General features: G+C 43.9%; 1 protein-coding gene across 1 annotated transcript in view; it reads right to left on the bottom strand.

Annotated features, from left to right (window-relative positions):
* The window catches only part of insc (INSC spindle orientation adaptor protein), a 208,831-nt gene that overhangs the window by 11,024 nt on the left and 177,031 nt on the right, over nt 1-20,776 (bottom strand). Inside the window, exons 7-8 of the mRNA XM_078221282.1 lie at nt 17,950-18,128; nt 5,840-5,906 (exon numbers count right to left, since the gene is read on the bottom strand). Of these exons, the coding sequence (XP_078077408.1) occupies nt 5,840-5,906; nt 17,950-18,128 (246 nt within the window). The remainder of the gene's footprint in view (nt 1-5,839; nt 5,907-17,949; nt 18,129-20,776) is intronic.

The raw sequence follows: 20,776 nt of genomic DNA, 5'->3' as shown, positions 1-20,776 counted from the left end.
AAAGCACCCAAAAACCTCTACAGCTTGCCTGAGGCACAAATAGATAGCTATGATGTTCACAGATGCAGACGTATCTGATCTGTGGTCAAAAAAATAAATGTGCGAAGTGGATTTTGAAGACCATCTGGTGAAGTCGCTGGTATCGAAGAGAAATTAAATTCTGAACAACAGAAGAGACAATTGAGAAATTGAAACAAGGAGAAAATTTGAAAAAAAAGGAGGAAAGAAAAGCAAAAACAAACCAAGAAATGCAAAGCATGTCCAACAGTACTTCAAAAGAGTAAAATGACAGATTAATGTTTCAAGAACAGATCCTCCTTTAGAACTCTGAAAGGAAAATGAGAAAAGCATAAAGAGGAATAGATCTTGTGGCTAGGGGTTGAGGAGGAACAGCAGAACAGACTGTAATGAAGAACCAAAGTGAAGATACATGAAAAATGAATGCAGTTCAAAAACAGGTCCCATTTATTTATTAGTCGTAAGTAGGGCTGACATTAACACTGCAATGAAGTTACTGTGAAAATCCCCTAGTTGCCACAATCCAGCACCTTTTTGGGTACACTGAGGGAGAATTTAGCATGGCCAATGCACCCTAACCAGTATGTCTTTCGGAATGTGGGAGGAAACCAGAGCACCTGGAGGAAACCCATGCAGACACAGGGGAGAACGTGCAGACTCCGCACCGCTGGGAATCGAACCCGGGTCCCTGGCACTGTGAGGCAGCAGTGCTAACCGCTGTGCCAAAATGCTGCCCACTGGCACTGAGTTTTAGCAGTGAAAATTATTCGTAGAGGATAGGTGAGATGGTTGACATCCAGAATGAAATGGATAATTGTCAATGTTCAGCCCAAGCTCTGAAGGAAAGAAATTGCCCTGGATAGTGAAGTGGTTCTGAAATTAAGGCTGCCATGGAGTAGGATGAACTATCTGAATGACAGGTGAGGTAAATCAAGTGCCTGGAATTTAGTTTAATCTCAAACCTTGAAGAAGGAATGTATATCGGCAGTTTCAATCTAACACTTGTGTGCTTAGGTGAGTGGGCAGGCTGTGTAAGGAGATGGCAATCAGATAATGTGGAAGAATTTATGGTTGATTGATATTTGAAACCATTAAGTGGCATTAATTTTTGGTATTGGCCTGACACACTGTGGAAACTTTGTCAGTCTTTTGCTTTCCTGATCCCACAATCCTGCTAATTATAAAAGAACATGTTGCTTTGCGTGAAACCAAGGCCCTTTTACAAGGAGTGATGGAATTCAGGAGGTGTCCAAACAATGAACGGAGCCAATAACAATACTGGAGGGCTATTTGGATCAAAAGAGGTTTGAGAGTCGTAGGCTGGCTATTTCATCCCCAGTGCCATTTCCTTGTCAAGAAAATGTTTGCAACAACAAAACCATTTCATTTTTTTTGGTCAAGGGGGGAACAGGGAGAACTGAGCATAAAGAAGCACTGAAACACAAATAGCAGAAATTCAAAGAGGCACTTCTGTACTCACAGTAATTGCAAGAGAAGAACTGACTGCAATAACCACCCAGAAAATGTTATGGAACAATAGTGGCTTTATGTGGAAAGGTCAGGCAAAACAAATTCATTGCACATAAGAAATGACTAGATGTCATGCGTGCAAGTGAAACCAGGTGTACTGAGGCAAACCTAATCTGACAGAGAACAGGCACTTTAGTCTAATAACATGTATTTTTAGACACAATCTAATTCACCTCTTATACAAGGGGGAAAAAACCTTAGCTTGCAATAGTTGCCTTTATTTCATGCACAAATGTCATAATTTTACTTTTAAAAATAAATGGGAATTCAATCCCCAAGAACTTCATCAATTTTGAATAGTTTTGATCGGGAGGAGTGACATAATGGACTTTTTCAGTCACTGCTGTTAGTTCATTAACATTTGAATCAAATTCAGGAGCTAACGACCACATTGGGATGAAGAAAGCTTCCCCGCCGACTCCTCGACTCTGGTGGTTTATTGGCTCTTTGTCACCACCATTAGGTTACTGCTGGTACTACCTCTTTCACAATGCAATTTGTCACCATTCATGCAATCAACAGGTAGTAAATGTGACTATTAAAATATCGCACCATTTGCAATCATTTACAATTTTTTAAAAAAAATTATGGGCACATGCATTACACTGCAGCGGTGCAAATATTTTCTGTGTGGAAGAAAGCCCCTGGTTATGTTAGGACTACAAGAAAGACAAGGGTGTGCGTGGTGAAAGGCAGACAATTACCATTAACATTGCATGTTAAGATAATAGATGCAGAGCTGGCACTATAAAACCTTCGCTGTTTTAACATCATTAAAGCTGGCTGGCAAAATACTTCTGCCAGCAAGATCTAACCACGAGTTTGATTTTAACATCTGGCTTTTTGTTTTTGCTAACCAGTACCAGGGAAGATGTATCTATTCCTTTTAGGGACATAGGACCCCGTTATACCAATGAGTGCACTGCTTGTAGCAAGATATAAGATATATCCAATTATACTGGTCACCTACATCACTGTGAAAGGGAGGCAATGTCAGAGATTTTTGCATCTGTAACTCAAGCGTCTGGAATATAATTTAGAATATAATTTGTTTATTCTCAATTTGTTTTTTAATTTATTGATCAATCTAATGATCACTTCTCTTCAATCCTGCCACTAGTGACAATCAAGAAACCTGGCAATGCAGAGAACAAGTTTGGAGGTTAAAGAAACTATCAGATATTAAGTCATATTTATTTATTTTTATTCATTCGTGGGACATGGGCGTCGCTGGCTGGCCAGCATTTATTGCCCATCCCTAGTTGCCCTTGAGAAGGTGGTGGTGAGCTGCCTTCTTGAATCGCTGCAGTCCATGTGCTGTGGGTTGACCCACAATGCTATTAGGCAGGGAATTCCAGGATTTTGACCCAGCGACTGCGAAGGAACAGTGATATATTTCCAAGTCAGGATGGTGAGAGGCTTGGAGGGGAACTTGTAGGTGGTGGTGTTTCCATGTATCTGCTGCCCCTGTCCATCTAGATGGAAGTGGTCGTGAGTTTGGAAGGCGCTGTCTAAGGATCTTTGGTGACTTGCTGCAATGCATCTTGTAGATGGTACACTCTGCTGCTACTGAGCATCGGTGGTGGGGGGAGTGGATGTGGTGCCAATCAAGTGGATTGCTTTGTCCAGGATGGTGTCAAGCTTCTTGAGTGCTATTGCAGCTGCACCCATCCAAGCAAGTGGGGAGTATTCCATCACACTTCTGACTTGTGCCTTGTAGATGGTGGATAGGCTTTGGGGAGTCAGGAGATGAGTCGCGTGGCGCAGTGTTCCGCGTCACTGACCTGCTCTTGTAGCCACTGTGTTTCTGGTGAATCCAGTTGAGTCTCTGGTCAATGGTAACCCCAAGGATGTTAACAGTAGGGATTCAGTGATGGTTACACCATTGAATGTCAAGGGATTGTGGTTAGTGTTGCTTATTGATGATGGTCATTGCCTGACATTTGTGTGGCGCGAATGTTATTTGCCACTTGTCAGCCCAAGCCTGGATATTGTCCAGATCTTGTTGCATTTGAACATGGACTGCTTCAGTATCTGAGGAGTTGTGAATGGTGCTGAACATTGTGCAATCATCGGTGAACATCCCCACTCCTAACCTTATAACGGAGGGAAGATCATTGTTGGATCTAGGACACTACCCTGAGGGACTCCTGCAGAGATGTCCTGGAGCTAAGATGACTGATCCTCCACAACCATAACCATCTTCCTATGTACCAGGTATGATTCCAACCAGGAGAGTGTTTGCCCGCTGATACCCATTGATTCCAGTTTTGCTAGGGCTTCTTGATGCCGCACTCGGTCGAATGTGGCCTTGATGTCAAGGGCTGTCACTCTCACCTCACCTGTGGAATTCAGCTCTTTCTTCCATGTTTGAACCAAGGCTGTAATGAGATTAGGAGCTGAGTGACCCTGGCCAAATCCAAACTGGGCATTACTGAGTAGGTTATTGCTGAGCAGGTGCTGTTTGATAGCACTGTTGATGACCCCTTCCATCACTTTACTGATGATCAAGAGTAGACTGATTGGGCGGTAATTGGCTGGGTTGGATTTGTCCTGCTTTTTGTGCACAGGACATACCTGGGCAATTTTCCACATTGTTGGGTAGATGCCAGTGTTGTAACTGTACTGGAAGAGTTTGGCTAGGGGAGCGGCAAGTTCTGGAGCACAAGTCTTCAATACTGTTGCCAGCATCTAATTTTCCTGGCATCTTGTCCAGGAAAATTAGGTGCATTAGAAAAACTTCCACAGACATGGCAGTAATCAATAGTCATGCTTCAAATAGAGACAAAATACTGCAAATCTGAAATATAAACAGAAAATGCATGTCTGGCAGCATTTGTGGAGAGAGAAACAGAGTTTTTTTTATAGAAACCCTACAGTGCAGAAGGAGGCCATTCGGCCCATCGAGTCTGCACCGACCACAATCCCACCCAGGCCCTACCCCCACATATTTTACCCGCTAAGCCCTCTAACCTACGCATCTCAGGATTCTAAAGGGGCAATTTTTAACCTGGCCAATCAACCTAACCCGCACATCTTTGGACTGTGGGAGGAAACCGGAGCACCCGGAGGAAACCCACGCAGACACGAGGAGAATGTGCAAACTCCACACAGACAGTGACCCAAGCCGGGAATCGAACCCGGGACCCTGGAGCTGTGAAGCAGCAGTGCCAACCACTGTGCTACCGTGCCGCCCAAATAATGTTAATGTTTCAAGACTCACCTTTCGAGCAGAGGAGGGATTGGAATGTAATGAATTACATAGTTCGAGAGGGAGGGTGGAGGACAGGGGCCAGCACAATAGGGCAGGGATGGGTTGGAGCTTAGGAGAGATTGACAAAGGTATCATTCACACAAGATAAAGGGAGTGTTAATGGTGGCATTAAGGACTGAAGAAGTGCTAATAGTGACAGAGGAAGGATAGCAGAAGGTGTTAATAGGAGAACAATGGTCAGTGCTCAGTGAAAGCAAAACTGTAAAACAAGTGACAACTGGCACTGTGGAGGAGGGGGAGACTGTAAACTCCCCCCCTCCCCCCCCCCACCTTAACCCCCTTTTTTTTCCTCAATGCACCCCCCACCCCAATGAGTTTACATGAAATTTCTCCATCCATTTGAGTAAAAATAGCAGATAAAAGAATTTCATAGGCCGAAACTCTACCACCTCGCCTGTCATGGAATCAGAGCGAGCGAGGGTCTGACAATGAAAATCTCCGTTAACCTCGGGCGGGAATTTCCGGCCTCGTCCGAGTGAAGTCTTAAAATCCCGCCCATAGAAACAGATTAATTACTGACGTCACAGGGCCTGATTTCAATCTGCATATTTCCCAATATCTCCTCCCCTAGCAAGTTGGTCAGTAGTGTAAAATGGGTTGATAATTAATTAGCAATCTGTTTTACATTGCACCTTTTTGCCTATTCCATTTAAATGCACGGCTGACGTTAACCTATTTCCCCCCCCCACCATTGAATTGTCTTATGAACTCATCCATATTGTATAAGGATTCCCGGATGTTTTCTTCCATAAGTCAACTGTACTTTGGATTAAAATATTCTGCCTAACTTCCACTCTTATTGCTGATTGTCAACTAATAATTTATTTAAAAGGAAAACACATATTACTCACAACGTACTTCTGCACCTAGACGCATACAGTTAAGTATTTAACTTATCGTTCTGGTAGGTCTATGAATTGACCACAGAATCCAACGTATAAATGTGTAGCTGAACCTGTAAATTGTAAGTATACTTGTGTCACACGTTAAAACAGAAAAAGTGAAACTCATGCTTACCATTTTCCTGTATCATCTCAGGAGCACATTGGTCTAATACAGCCATATTTGCCAGTATTGTCACAACCTGTATTGGGTACAGTACATAAACAAACGTCACAATGTGTGCAATTAGCAAGATTTCTCCAGTAAGACCTGACAACAGTTTTAACATTCTCAGGCTGCAATTTTCCCTCCAGTTTTCTTCTCCTTTTGTCCGAAATGTGATGCTACCTGGTGTCTTCGCCAATGTTTATCCATCAACCAACATGGCAACAAGAGATAATTAGGCTGTGTTTTTTGAGACCTTGCTGTGCATAATCTGGCTGTTGCGTTTCCCTACATTATAATAGTCACTATATTTTACAACAACAACTTGTATTTATAATGCACATTTAACGCAATAAAAAATCCCAAAGCACTTTTAAGTTTGTTAGTGTCACAAGGAGGCTCACATTAACATTGCAATGAAGTTACTGTGAAAATCCCTTAGTCGCCACACTCCGGCACTTGTTCAGGCCAATGCACCTAATTAGCACATCTTTTGGACTGTGGGAGGAAACTGGAGCACCCAGAGGAAACCCACGCAGACACGGGGAGAATATGCAGACTCCACACAGACGGTGACCCAAGCTGGGAATTGAACCCAGATCCCTGGCCAGTGAGGCAGCAATGCTAACCACTGTGCCACCCACAGAGACATTATAAAATCAAATATGTCACCGAGCCATATAAGGCAATATTAGTGTGTAAGACCAAAAGCTTGGCCAAAGATTTTGATTTGATTTGATTTATTATTGTCACATGTATTAACATACAGTGAAAGGTAGTGTTTCTTGCGCGCGATGCAGACAAAGCATGCCATTCGTAGAGAGAGTGCAGAATGTAGTGTTACAGTCATAGCTAAGGTGTAGAGAAAGATCAACTTAATGCAAGGTAAGTCCATTCAAAAATCTGACAGCAGCAGGGAAGAAGCTGTTCTTGAGTCGGTTGGTATGTGACCTCGGACTTTTGTATCCTTTTCCCGACGGAAGAAGGTGGAAGAGAGAATGTCCGGGGTGCTTGGGGTCCTTAATTATGCTGGCTGCTTTGCCGAGGCAGCAGGAAGTTTAGACAGAGTCAATAGATGGGAGGCTGGTTTGCGTGATGGATTGGGCTACATTCACAACCTTTTGTAGTTCCTTGCGGTCTTGGGCAGAGCAGAAGCCATACCAAGCTGTGATACAACCAGAAAGAATGCTTTCTATAGTGCATCTGTAAAAGTTGGTGAGAGTCATAGCTGACATGCCAAATTTCCTTAGTCTTCTGAGAAAGTAGAGGCATTGGTGGGCTTTCTTAACTATAGTGTCAGCAGCGGGGGACCAGGACAGGTTGTTGGTGATCTGGACACCTAAAAACGTAAAGCGCTTGGCCCTTTCTAAAGTAGGTTTTAAGGAGCTCTTAAAGAGGGAAAGTGAGGTAGAGAGGAGAGAAGTTTCAGGGAGGGAATTCCAGAGCTTATGGCCTGGGGAACTGGAAGTGCAGCCATCAATGCTTAAAATCGAGGATACTCAAGAGACCGGAATTCGGAGAGCGCAGGTATCAGAGAGTTGATGGTAGGAGGAGCTTACAGAGATAGGGAGCAGCAAGGCTTGAGAGACTTGAAAACAAAAAGGAAAATTTAAAAATCAAAGGGTTGCTTAATTGGGAGCCAATATAGGTTAGAGCACGGAGGGAATTTGGTGCAGTATATACGCAGCAAAGCTTTGGATGACATCCAGGTTGCTTATAATGTGGGAGACCAGCAAGGAGTGCATTATTATAGTCAAGTATAGATGACAAAGGCATGGGTGAGGGTTTCAAAAGCAAATGTGCTGAGACCAGGGTGAAATTAGGCAATATTATGGAGTGCAAATAGACAGTGTTGATGATGGTGTCGATATGTGACCAGAAGCTCATCACTGGGTCAACTATGGCATCTCCTCCAGAGCCTTCAACATGTCATTGATGAAGACAAACATCTCGCCAAGGCCATCCCCACACCCCCACTTCTTGCCTTCAAACAACCACGCAACCTCAAACAGACCATTGTCCGCAGCAAACTACCCAGCCTTCAGGAGAACAGTGACCACGACACCACAGCACACAGCAACCTCTGCAAGACGTGCTGGATCATCGGCACGGATGCCATCATCTCACGTGAGAACACCATCTACCAGGTACACGGTACCTACTCTTGCAACTCGGCCAACGTTGTCTACCTGATACGCTGCAAGAAAGGATGTCCCGAGGCATGGTACATTGGGGAAACCATGCAGACGCTACGACAACGGATGAATGAACACCGCTCGACAATCACCAGGCAAGACTGTTCTCTTCCTGTGGGGGAGCACTTCAGCAGTCACGGGCATTCAGCCTTGGATCTTCAGGTAAGCGTTCTCCAAGGCGGCCTTCACGACACACGACAGCGCAGAGTCGCTGAGCAGAAACTGATAGCCAAGTTCCGCACACATGAGGACGGCCTAAACCGGGATGTTGGATTTATGTCACATTATCAGTAACCCCCACAGCTTGCCTCCTGGACTTGCAGAATTTCACTAGCTGTTCTGTCTGGAGACAATACACATCTCTTTAACCTGTGTTGAATGCTCCCTCCACCCACATTGTCTGTACATTTAAGACCTGGCTGACTGTAGAGATTTGCATTCTAATCAGTATTCTGTAGTTTGATTTCTGTGTCTGTTTGCACTGTTTGAGAACAGATATCCACTCCATCTGATGAAGGAGCTGTGCTCCGAAAGCTTATGGTATTTGCTACCAAATAAACCTGTTGGACTTTAACCTGGTGTTGTGAGACTTCTTACTCAACTATGACACACAGGCTTCAAAGCATCTGGTGTAAATCGCAAATGGAGATTGTAACATGATTAGAAAGTAACATAATGGGGGAATAAAGCATTGCACTGGATGCTAAATATTTTCACTTCAATGGGCTAGACACAGCAGGAGTGGAACAATCTTACTACTACCTCAATCTAAAGTTTAGACAATTGCCCTTCAATCCCAAGTGACAATCGATCCTCACCTACTGCCGATGATCTAACTCTCAGAAGGCTAGGATTCGCTCATGGCTTCGTCCACCGTGTATCTTAATATTAATCCTAAAGGTAGACACTGTAAAAGCTCCAGATTCGGATTTGTGACCCTTGAAATTCAGTCAAAATGCATCAATGTTTAAATCCATTTCTTCGGATAAAATAATGCAAATTTCATTCCTTAACTTTTCTAAATGCAGGAAAGCAATAGAATTGAATTGCGGTGGTTTTATGAGTAATTAGTGAGAGTTAGATGTAAGACTCAGTAGATAGCTACATTGCCTGTGAAATGGAAAGCTGTAGGCTTAAGCTCTGACTTGGACACATATTCTAAACTGACACAACTGTATCATGCCCATGGATCACTGCATTGCTGGAGGTGCCATTATTTGAATGAGATGCTGAACTAAGGCTCAGTCTGCCTGTCCAAATGGTTGTTCAAGATCTATTTGTAAAGGTTAAGAAATTCACCTGTTGTCCTGGCAAATAATCATTTCCATTCCCAAAATGTAGGGGGCGATCTTACCGACTCGTCACACTGGTCGATTGGCGTGGCGAGCCGGAAAGCTTGTGAGAGAGGCAACAAATCGGCTTCATACCCGGTTTCTCGCCTCTCGCGATACTATTGGCCCTGTGAAGCAGGTGTGACCAGCCTCGCATCTGGGAAGGGCACATGGCTGATTTAAATATTAAAATCAGAATTTAAATATTATTCGTGAGCCTGGGTTTGCGTGAAGGATGTTGATGAAAACAAAGGATGTTATCCCGCACAAGTCTCCAACATGCCTCCTGCTGGTTCCGCTCTTTTATGAGGTACAAATATTGAACCAGCACTTCTCAAAGTAAAGACTGTTGTGTATTGATGATAGTTCTCCCCTTAATTTGGATAGAGATATCTTGTTAGACTCGGTAGCTTTCTACTCAGGGATTGCTTTAAATATTAATGAATATCTCTCCGTAGCATTAATGTGACTTGGATTCTCAAATAGAAAGAAGAGTATACTTTCTTTTCCTGGAACTACTAATGGTGTGATTACTATCAAAAGCGAATTGCATGTTCAGTTCTTTAATAAACTTTTATGTAGTGTAGAAATCACATTGCCTTCTATATCCAGACTCAAAAACCCATCTCATAGATGGAATAGAATCCCTACAGTACAGCCTGCACCAACCACAATCTCACCAAGACCCTATTTCCATAACTCTCATTTACACTGCTAATCCCCTAACATTAGGGCCAAGTTAGCATGGCCAGTCAACCTAACCCACACATCTTTGGAGTGTGGGAAGAAACTGGAGCACCTGGAGGAAGCCCACGCAGACACGGGGAGAAAGTGCAAACTCCACACAGACAGTGACCTGAGGCCGGAAGAGAACCCAGGTCCCAGGTGCTGTGAGGCAGCAGCACTAACCACTGTGCCACATGCCACCCACTCTCGGTCCACACTTCAGTGGAGTGGTACATTGTTGAGGAGAAATGCCCAGGCCCTTATAATTTTTGGTTGTTATAATCTAGCTGAAGCTCGTTAAAAAGTCAATCTGGAGGACAGTATTATTTTCTAGTGGTTCCTTTCCTTTGGAAAGAGTGAGATCAGTTCTTCAAACCCATTTAAATATCTGTGGGGCCTGTCTTTCTCAACTTTAAATAAGAGTGACCATCTGAAGACTAGGCCTAATCCGGAATAGCCCCCAGAAAAGGCCACGGTTATCATCCATTTCAAAACTTCTTTTTTCAAACCAAGGGGAAGATTCCTCCAATTCAGATACTCTGTGCCCAATAGAGGTTCCTGCCAAGGTAGTGCCGCATACCCTCACATTCTCTCCCTACTCTGATGAACTTGACACCTTACCACTCTCTCAACGAACCCCCCTCCCAACTTTGCTGGACAAACTTCACCTGGCTGGGATGTGGTGCAGCCTTTTTACGCTGTTGGGCTGTCCATTGGCTCAAGGTAGGACTACCTCACACATTCTGAAAGGAAGTCCTGTGTTGGGGATCTGTGGTCAATCAAATGACTGGTAGCTGCCTAGTCCCAGCAGTGCCAGCAAGAACAGTGACTGTGATAGGACTACAGGCAGTTTCTAAACAAGAGATGCCATGGACTCATACATGTCGGTCAGTCAGAGGTCTCACTGGGGTCAGGCTGACAGGCTCTGTCGAGGGTTGTGAGGTTTCGGCTTGGACCCTCACCTTAAAAAGGCCGCCAGGTTTCATCTGGGGACTTCCCCACATGGTGTGAATACCTCCCGCTGGGGATAGAACCCCAGTGGCAGTGGGAGGAGATCACTACTTGGCCACATAAGGGCCTCAATTGGCCAGGGGAGAATGGGATTTCTGACTCCGTCGCCTCACCCATGGTATATTCAGGTGGAGCCAGGTAGGTAACAGGCAGAACAGTTCTGCCGTGGCACTGAATTTTATGCCCCCCTCCCCACCCCCCCCCCCCCACCCCGCCCCCCAGCCCACCTCCCCGCCACCTTCCCCAGAGAAGTTTAGAATTCCAGCCCAAGTGTTAGCAGCTTTACATGAGGAGGGAAATTACATCCAAACCCAATGCTGCCTCCTGCTGTCCACAAGCATGCACTTTCACCTCTTTACCTTCAGACTAAAGAGGTCAACTCATGATGCTCCAACTGAGATTAACTAACTCAGTGCAGATTAGGGATTGAACATCTTGATCGATTTGACTTAATAGCCTAAGAGGCACAAGCTTTAACCACTTGCTTTCTCGTAGATGGTTCTGGCACACCTGGCATTTTGCCCTCTCTTACAAATCCAGCCTCATCTCTCCCGTCCAGAAAAGAAAAATCAATGAGTTTTGATTCATAGCCAGAGCATTTCTAAGCAATGGGCTCCTTTGCCATCTCCACACTGTCACCTCTGAGAACTTCCAAAGATTCATCGCCTCCTCTTCCACATCTTGGTGACATCAGGCACCATCTTGCGGATACCATCTTACCACATTTGAGTTAAGGACCGAAAGCTCTACCTCTTCCACAATTTTTATTTTTAATGACTACTGGTGATATTTCTCATCTTTATTCCAGGAAACTTTAATTTGCGCTCTGTGTTCTATCACATGACAATGCAATGCGTTTGGGCTAAACACAGATAGTTTTGTAGTGCTATTTTAAAAATCTGAATTAGAGCTTCAATATAATCTTTGTACAAAATCAATCATGCTGAGTTGCATAAAGCAATAACATAATTCAGTGAATTTGGCTTCAAAACTCTGCTGCATATCTAGTCAGTTTTAGAAAAGCATAAATCAGAAGTATCTCAAGGGTCTTGCTTTGCAGTTGCCAGCCAAATCAATTAATCTACCTTGAATGCCTCAATAAACTAATTCCTGCTTATTTCACCAATATGAATTGGGCATCTTACAAAAATCATTCAGCTCTATTTATAGTGACTGGTGCAAATGTCTGACCTTTGAAAGGAAAAGCTGCCTGCAGTAATAAAAAAAAAGTCATTTGACAGTATAGTGGACACAACTTTCTAAAAGTTGAAGTTAACGTTTATTTAGAGGTGCTTGAAAAACGTTATATTTGTTAGTACTGGTGTAAAATGCAATTCATCCACATCAACCACATTTATTATATGCAAATTAGCTATCTGAATATTATAAACTCAGACATTCAAAAAGCTAAACAAAAGAATTGACCAAGTTTCACGATGAACCACTTCAGTGGCAGCATGGTGACACAGTGGTTAGTACTGCTGCCTCACGGGTTCAAGTCCGGCCTTGGTTGACTATCTGTGTGGACACAGTAAGAAGTCTCACAATGCCAGGTTAAAGTCTAACAGGTTTATTTGGTATCACAAGCTATTGGAGCTATCAGTGTTCTGATAACTTGTGATTCCAAATAAACCTTTTGGACTTTAACCTGGCATTGTGGGGTGGCACGGTAGCACAGTGGTTAGCACTGCTGCTCCACAGCTCCAGGGACCTGGGTTCGATTCCTGGCTTGGGTCACTGTCTGTGTGGAGTTTGCACATTCTCCTCGTGTCTGCGTGGGTTTCCTCCGGGTGCTCCAGTTTCCTCCCACAGTCCAAAGATGTGCGGGTTAGGTTGATTGGCCATGCCAAAATTGCCCCTTAGTGTCCTGAGATGTGTAGATTAGAGGGATTAGCGGGTAAAATATGTAGGGATATGGGGGTAGGGCCTGGATGGGATTGTGGTCGGTGCAGACTCGATGGGCCGAAATGTCTCTTTCTGTACTGTAGGGTTTCTATGACTTCTATGACTTTAGCCTGGCACTGTGAGACTTCTTACTGTGCCCACCCAAGTCCAACGCCGGCATCTCCACATCATGTGTCTGTGGAGTTTGCACGTTCTCCCCGTGTCTGCATGGGTTTCCTCCGGATGCTCCAGTTTCCTCCCACACTCCAAAGATATGCAGGTTAGGTGGATTGGCCATGCTAAAATTGTCCTAGGATGTCTGGGTTAGATGGATTAGCACAGTAAGAAGTCTCACAACACCAGGTTAAAGTCCAACAGGTTTATTTGGTAGCAAATACCATAAGCTTTCGGAGCAATGCTCCTTCGTCAGATGGAGTGGTCTCTGTTCGCAAACAGGGCACAGACACAGAAATCAAATTACAGAATACTGATTAGAATGCAAATCTCTACAGCCAGCCAGGTCTTAAATGTACAGACAATGTGGGTGGAGGGAGCATTCAACACAGGTTAAAGAGATGTGTATTGTCTCCAGACAGTACAGCTTGTGAAATTGTGCAAGTCCAGGAGGCAAGCTGTGGGGGTTACTGATAATGTGACATAAATCCAACATCCCGGTTTAGACCGTCCTCATGTGTGCGGAACTTGGCTATCAGTTTCTGCTCAGTGACTCTGCGCTGTCGTGTGTCGTGAAGGCTGCCTTGGAGAACGCTTACCTGAAGATCCAAGGCTGAATGCCCGTGACTGCTGAAGTCTGCTCAGTGACTCTGCACAGCTTGACCCCCACAGCTTGCCTCCTGGACTTGCACAATTTCACAAGCTGTACTGTCTGGAGACAATACACATCTCTTTAACCTGTGTTGAATGCTCTCTCCACCCACATTGTCTGTACATTTAAGACCTGGCTGGCTGTAGAGATTTGCATTCTAATCAGTATTCTGTAATTTGATTTCTGTGTCTGTGCCCTGTTTGCGAACAGAGACCACTCCATCTGACGAAGGAGCATTGCTCCGAAAGCTTATGGTATTTGCTACCAAATAAACCTGTTGGACTTTAACCTGGTGTTGTGAGACTTCTTACTGTGCTTACCCCAGTCCAACGCCGGCATCTCCACATCATGACTTAGATGGATTAACCATGGGAAATGTGTGGGGTTACGGGTACAGGGTCGGGGAGAGGGCCTGGGTAAGATACTCTGTCAGAGACAGAGTGTGCAGACTCAATGGGTCTCTTCTGCACTGTAGGGATTCTATGACTCAGTTTTTCAATTGATGTGTCTGCAGCATTTAGTGATCAGATGTAGGTGATGGTTTTAAACAAGTCGCCTAACCCACTGAGACAGACATACTTCTGTCTCATTATCAATATCATTAACTTTAATGTTGCTGAACAACAAGAAGCAGTTATTCAGCATTTTAAATAGAGACAATATTCTAAGGTGCTTCACAAAGACATTGCAAAAACAGATGATGACTCCAAGGGATTGAGTAACCATGACCAAAGAGATGGGCTTTAAGAAGAGTAGAGTAGAGTAGAATGAGTAGAGAAGCATAAAAGTTTGAGGGAATTGTAGAGCATGGGGCTGATAGCATGGCCTCCAAGATTTGGGGTGAAAGGAGGCACAAGTAGAAAAGAGGCAAAAAATCAAAGGGACGGGTGAGGAAAGAGTTGTAGAGCTGGAGGAAGTTATTTTCTAATCATAGAATCTACAGTACAGAAGGAGGCCATTTGGCCCATCGAGCCTGCACCGACCAATTCCACCCAGGTCCTATCCCCATAACCCCACATATTTACCCTCCTAGCCCCCTGACACTAAGGGGCAATTTATAATGACCAACCAACCCAACCCGCATATCTTTGGAGTGTGGGAGAAAAACCGAAGCACCCGGAGGAAACCCAGGCAGACACGGGGAGAACGTGCAAACTCCACACAGACAATGACCCGAGGCCGGAATCGAACCTGGGTCTGTGACGCTGTGAGGCAGCTAACCACTGTGCCGCCCACTGTGGAGATAGGTAGGGGCACTGATTTGGTTAGGGCTTCAATAATGTCAGGAATTATCAGAGTGGGAACAGATTCTTTTGCAATGGCTCAAGCAGGTTGCACATTTACCAACGTTTAACCAAGGGAAGTTAAGATTGGGTGACAGACCCAATAGTTTGATAAAACAATCATGTTGATAAATTAACAGAATTACTCAGACTTGACTGTAGATGATAGGCAACAGGAATGGTATCCAATTAGTAGACAACATCAAAAAGAGAATCTGTCCTGAGCTATATGAAGCCATGTGACAGTGCTGAGAAAAGATTTAATCATCAGTGGTGCCATCTCTCAGATGAGACATGAAGCCTGTATAGATCCTTGGTGTCTGTCTAGTCTAGAGGTTTAAAGTGGTTGCTAAAATAGTGCCAAAGCATTATTCAAAGAAGAACATGGATTTCTCCCAGTGATTCTGGTCAACATTCCTCCCTCAACCATTATTAACACAAGCAGATGTATTGGCTATTGGGCTCACTGCTATTGGGGGAATCTCGCTGGTTGCAAAATAGCTGCTCAAATAACAATTGCTACGTTCAGAATGAATCATTTTAAGTGATGCTATTTGAATTATTTCTAAGAAATAAGGTAAGATACGATATAAATACAAGACTATATTCCCATGGTGACGTGGTCCGGAACAAGAGGATATATTATGGAAGAGCTTGATCTGTTATTTCAGGAGCATCAGCTACATATATAAATACGCTCTATGTTTCAATTTGAGCTTCTTTATGGTGTAATTATTAACAAATATATAATTTATTATAAATCTTCTTCAGTCAGATCTGCAAAGACAGAAACCCTAGAGGTTTATTTACAAAATCCTTGCATCTTGAATTCGAGATCATTAATAAGCTCACAAAATATTTTCCATCACAGCAGTGATCTAATAGAGCTGTATCCCCTCTTTCTGTTCTCATTAAATGCCTCACAAAACATTTAATAATCAGCAGTTAATTCCACACAGAGTGAACTCTCGATCAACACAAAAAACAGGAAATATTAGGCTTGGATAAAATTATTCTTTGACCCACCGTTCAAACATAATTAATCTGCAAATTCCTGCATTGCAGTCAGTACAGTCTTTAATTTTGCTGTTAAAACAGGCAAAAAATACTTTGGAAAAGGTTATGTTCACGGACACTCAAAAACCTCGGAGGCCATCTTTGATCATCTCCTTGCCCAACCTAACACAGAGAACAAGGAATTCTGAGATTTTTTTTCCCTGAGGTGCTGAGGACATTGGAGACACACAACATTCTCAGTGAAGACCAACGACACTGTCTCACTCCAAGTATCACGAGCCTTTAGTCAACAGTATAAAGCTAATAGACATTAACTTTGAAAGAGGATGCAAAATCGGTGGCACAGCGGTTCGCACTGCTGCCTCACAGTGCGAGGGATCTGGGTTCGATTCCCGGCTTGGGTCACTGTCTGTGCTGAGTCTGCACATTGTGTGGGTTTCCTCCGGGTGCTCCGGTTTCCTCCCACAGTCAGAAAGACATGCTGGTTAGGTGCATTGGCCCTGCTAAATTCACCCTCAGTGCACCCAAACAGGCGCCGGAGTGTGGCGACCAGGAGATTTTCACAGTAACTTCATTGCAGTGTTAATGTACGCCTACCTGTGACACTAATAAATAAAATTACATGAGTATCCGCACAAGTAAAATCAGCATCAGTATTTTGATGAGAGAGCTATCGGTTTCCTAGGAACAAAGGCCCAAATGGACTCCATCTGCACTAAAATACTACTTTTAACTGAAATAGAAAAGCAAGATTTGTACAGTTAGATTTGCAAAAAGTTAGCGATGCTTTAATTCTGATCTGCAGAATGCAATGTTGCTGAAAACTGGCTGTGCTGAGTTACGTGCTACAAAGTGAGGTAAAGCTTCAGATTTTTAAAATCCCTTTTGGCTAGTTAGCCCTTTAGATCAACAACAAGTCCCTGATGTAGATTTCATTCTGCTGTAGGAAACACTGACTCCTTTGAACTGTTCTTCTTTGTAAGTTAACTTGGCCAATATTTGGCAGGGCAGGATTCACTGGTTTTCCAGTGCTTTTTCTAGAGGGCTGCTGCTTGTGCAAATCCCCCCGATTCACAGCAGGCCATCACTCCCGCAACTTGCCACTCAAGTCTATTCGGTTTTCTTTCAAAGTGCTTTCCAATAGCGTAGTTGGGATGACTTGCATTTCACTAGCAATTTCAGAATTCCACAGGGATAACTATGTCGGAACGCTGGAAGTAAAAATGGTAACACAAAAGAATAGAAAAATGCAGGACAATTGAGATTAAATGATATATGGGTTTTTAAAGTACTGTCCCAGAATTAAAACGGCTGGAAGGAGCATAAATTCACATTCTGTGAATTCAATTCTGTGATTCTGACATGTGCTTTGGTGCATATGCATGTGTGTGTTGTGAAAACGAAGATGGGAAAAACATTTAGCAATTTGTTTTGTCCATGTGAGAATGGCTGCACGATTGATATCACAACTGTGCTGCAATCAAAACTAAGGTCTCCGCATCCCAGAGATGGTATTTTTACGACCTCGCTGGGGCGAGGCTCGTAGAATCCCACCAGAGGCCAACGGAGACTCCGTTCTGCGAGCCGCGCCCGCCCCAATTCTGGGGCAGGCATGATGGTAAAATTCTCCGCACTCCATATCTTTAAATGCGCAGAAACAAACGGAATTAATTTTCAGAAGTGAATTTCCATGCGCGTTTTTCTTGGTTCATATTCTACCGTTAGCTCTTTAATGAGAATAAGGCTTCAAATAGATTCCATTATTCCGTGTACGGTTATGATCAATGCTCGATCTAAATGCAGTAACCTGATCTTTGGAGTAAGGAGTGTCAACTCTCTGTGGGTCCCGACAGGCTTCGATAAGAATTTTTGTTGCGTTCAGTTGCAACAAAATCTCACAGGCCATTGAATCAAAGAATGTGATGTTGGCGAGAGCGGCAGAAGCCAGCAGGAACACTTCATTCGATGAAGCATCTTTGCATAAATCTATGAGAAAAGAATAAAGGTTTTATATCATTACAGAGACTTCAGTGGAAGTAAATACACCTTTTCCATTTCATATTTGCTCAATTTCAACAGAAAATAGTTACGCACGCTTATTATATTGCCTCTATTCTTCGGTGGAACATTTTAAATTAAATAGCACATCCGACATGAAGATGTATTAATTCATACTGCCAAAAGCCTCTCGAGTTTTGGTTTTCTTAAAATATTACATTAAAAGCCTCATGTAGTACGGTTAGTAAAACACATAATGCAGATTAATATTGATTGCGTTATTCACGTTATTTTATCTTCCACAGTACTGAGATTTCTTGTTAAGTAGATGCTTTGGAAATAGGATTTAGCACTGTGCAGTTGGTAAGTAAAGCACCTGGGGATTTATGCAATCACTAAGCTAGCAATAAGTTATTTTTAAAATTCTTCCAGGACAAGTGATAATCCCAGCAGAGAAGGATGTGGCTGTGTGACAGCTGGGGGTTTATTAGTACAGTAAATTACTGTAAAATGTGGGATTAATGCATACTAATTTAAAATACTAATTGAAAATATTTTGTATTCTATTATTTCTCTTCCCAAACTGGCCAGTTTGCCTTGCACAAGAACAACTCTTTGACAAATAATGCCATCTGCAGGAATATTACAAATCTTACTCTGTTCAACAATTCTGCTAAAGAACGGTTGTCTCTATCGGGGTGAAAGCATCCCTTGTTAGATAACTGCAAGATGTCTTTGTGGAAATAGTTATACGACCTCACTCCGGTTCCTCCTGGGTTAGCACGAACAGTATAAAACCAGGCTAAATTGGGCGCTAATTGATGCTAAATCAGCAGTTTTACCTAAAGATTGGTGCGGGAAATCGAAGCACACAACACTGCTACAGTAAAGTCCGCTCTGAGGTGGGAATGGAGACATATTGGTGGAGCAAAGTACAGCTTTGCTGTACATCTAACGTCACCTGAGAACACTTGGATGGAACTTTATGGGCCACCATCAGGCCGGGCTGGTAGACTTGTGAGGGGGCGGGGGGGTTGGGGGGGTGGTTGGGGGAGGGGTGGAGACTGTCATGCCCATGGTGCTGTTCCCAGCACCTACCTACCTGCCCCCTACCCCCATTGCAACTTTACCAGCAGCGGGGCAGGTGTCAGGAAGTGAGCCAACTGAAGTCCTCAAGCGCCAGTTAATGGTCACTTTAAGGGCCTCTTACCATCGTTGTTGGGTTTGAAACTGTGGCAGGAGAGAGCCATGCCATGTCTGCAGGCTGACTGCTTTTACTTCTCACACTGGTGGCCAGTCGGTGTGAGGAGTGGGCGATTGGAAGAGGGATCTTTTGAGCCCCCCCGTGTCCAGCTGAGGCCCCATCCCAATATCTTTCCCCCACCCCCCCAATTGTTTCCCTTCCCCCTTGCCGGATCCACTCAGTCTCACCAAGCCCCTGGCTGGACACTGCCAGCCTGGTACAGGTGATATCTCACCACTCCCTCTTACTTACACATCCAACTCCAGTAGCAATTGCCATTGGGGACTGGCTGTAATCAAAACAGTGACCAGTACTCTCACTGGCAGCAAAGAGCTGACAACCATTCCATTGGCTGGCAGTTGTCTGAGAAAGGACTTCCTCCCAAGTTGGTTATTAGATGGATGCAAGGTGAGCCAGCCAAGTGAGGATGAACTTCGTCCTAACTTTTACGCCCAAGAGTGGGAACACTGTCCTCACCACCCCATGAAATCCAGAGCATGTGGTCTTAATTTCCACACCTGTGCTCTCATCCTTCCTTCCTAGGACCACAATATGATCCGCCATTCACCCTACCAGCCTTCACATTCAACAGATCATCCATCGCCATTTCTGCGACCATCAAACACATCTTCCCTTCACCTTTCAGCATTCTGAAAAGACTGTTCTTTTCACATAATCCTGGTCCACTCCCAAAACCCCTTCCCTATCCATGACAAGTGCAATACCTACCCTTTCACTCCCTCCCTTCCGACTGTCCAGAGCCCTAAACACTCCATCCAGTTATAACAGTGAGTAACTTATACACCTTTCAATTTTATATTCACTGCTGTTTCATCCACGCTGGGGAGACCAAGCACAGGTTCATTTTTGCTGATTGCCTCTATTCAGTCTGCAAGCTTCATATGATTTATTATTGTCACATGTATTAGTATACAGGGAAAAGTATTGTCTCTTGTGCGTTATACAGACAAAGCATACCGTACATAAAGGAGGGAAGGAGAGAGTGCAGAATGTAGTGTTACAATCATAGCTAGGGTGTAGGAAAAGATCAACTTAATATGAGGTCGATCCATCAAAAGTCTGATGGCAGCAGAGAAGAAGCTGTTCTCGAGTTGGTTCATATGTATCCTCAGATTTTTGTATCTCATTCCTGATGGAAGAAGCTGGAAGAGAGAATGTTCAGGGTGCATGGGGTCCTTAATTATGTTGGCTGCGTTTCTGAGGCAGTGGGAGATGGAGTCAATGGATGAGAGGCTGGTTTGCCTAATGGACTGGGCTTCATGGGCTTCATGCACGACCCTTTGTAGTTTCTTGCAGTCTTGGTCAGATTAGGAGCCATACCAAGCTGTGATACATCCGGAAAGATGCCCTCTATGGTACACATCTCCAAATG

The sequence above is a fragment of the Mustelus asterias genome, chromosome 9 (genome assembly GCF_964213995.1).
Source record: "Mustelus asterias chromosome 9, sMusAst1.hap1.1, whole genome shotgun sequence".
Classification (NCBI taxonomy): Eukaryota; Metazoa; Chordata; class Chondrichthyes; order Carcharhiniformes; family Triakidae; genus Mustelus; species Mustelus asterias.
This window is presented reverse-complemented; position numbering and strand designations above follow the sequence as displayed.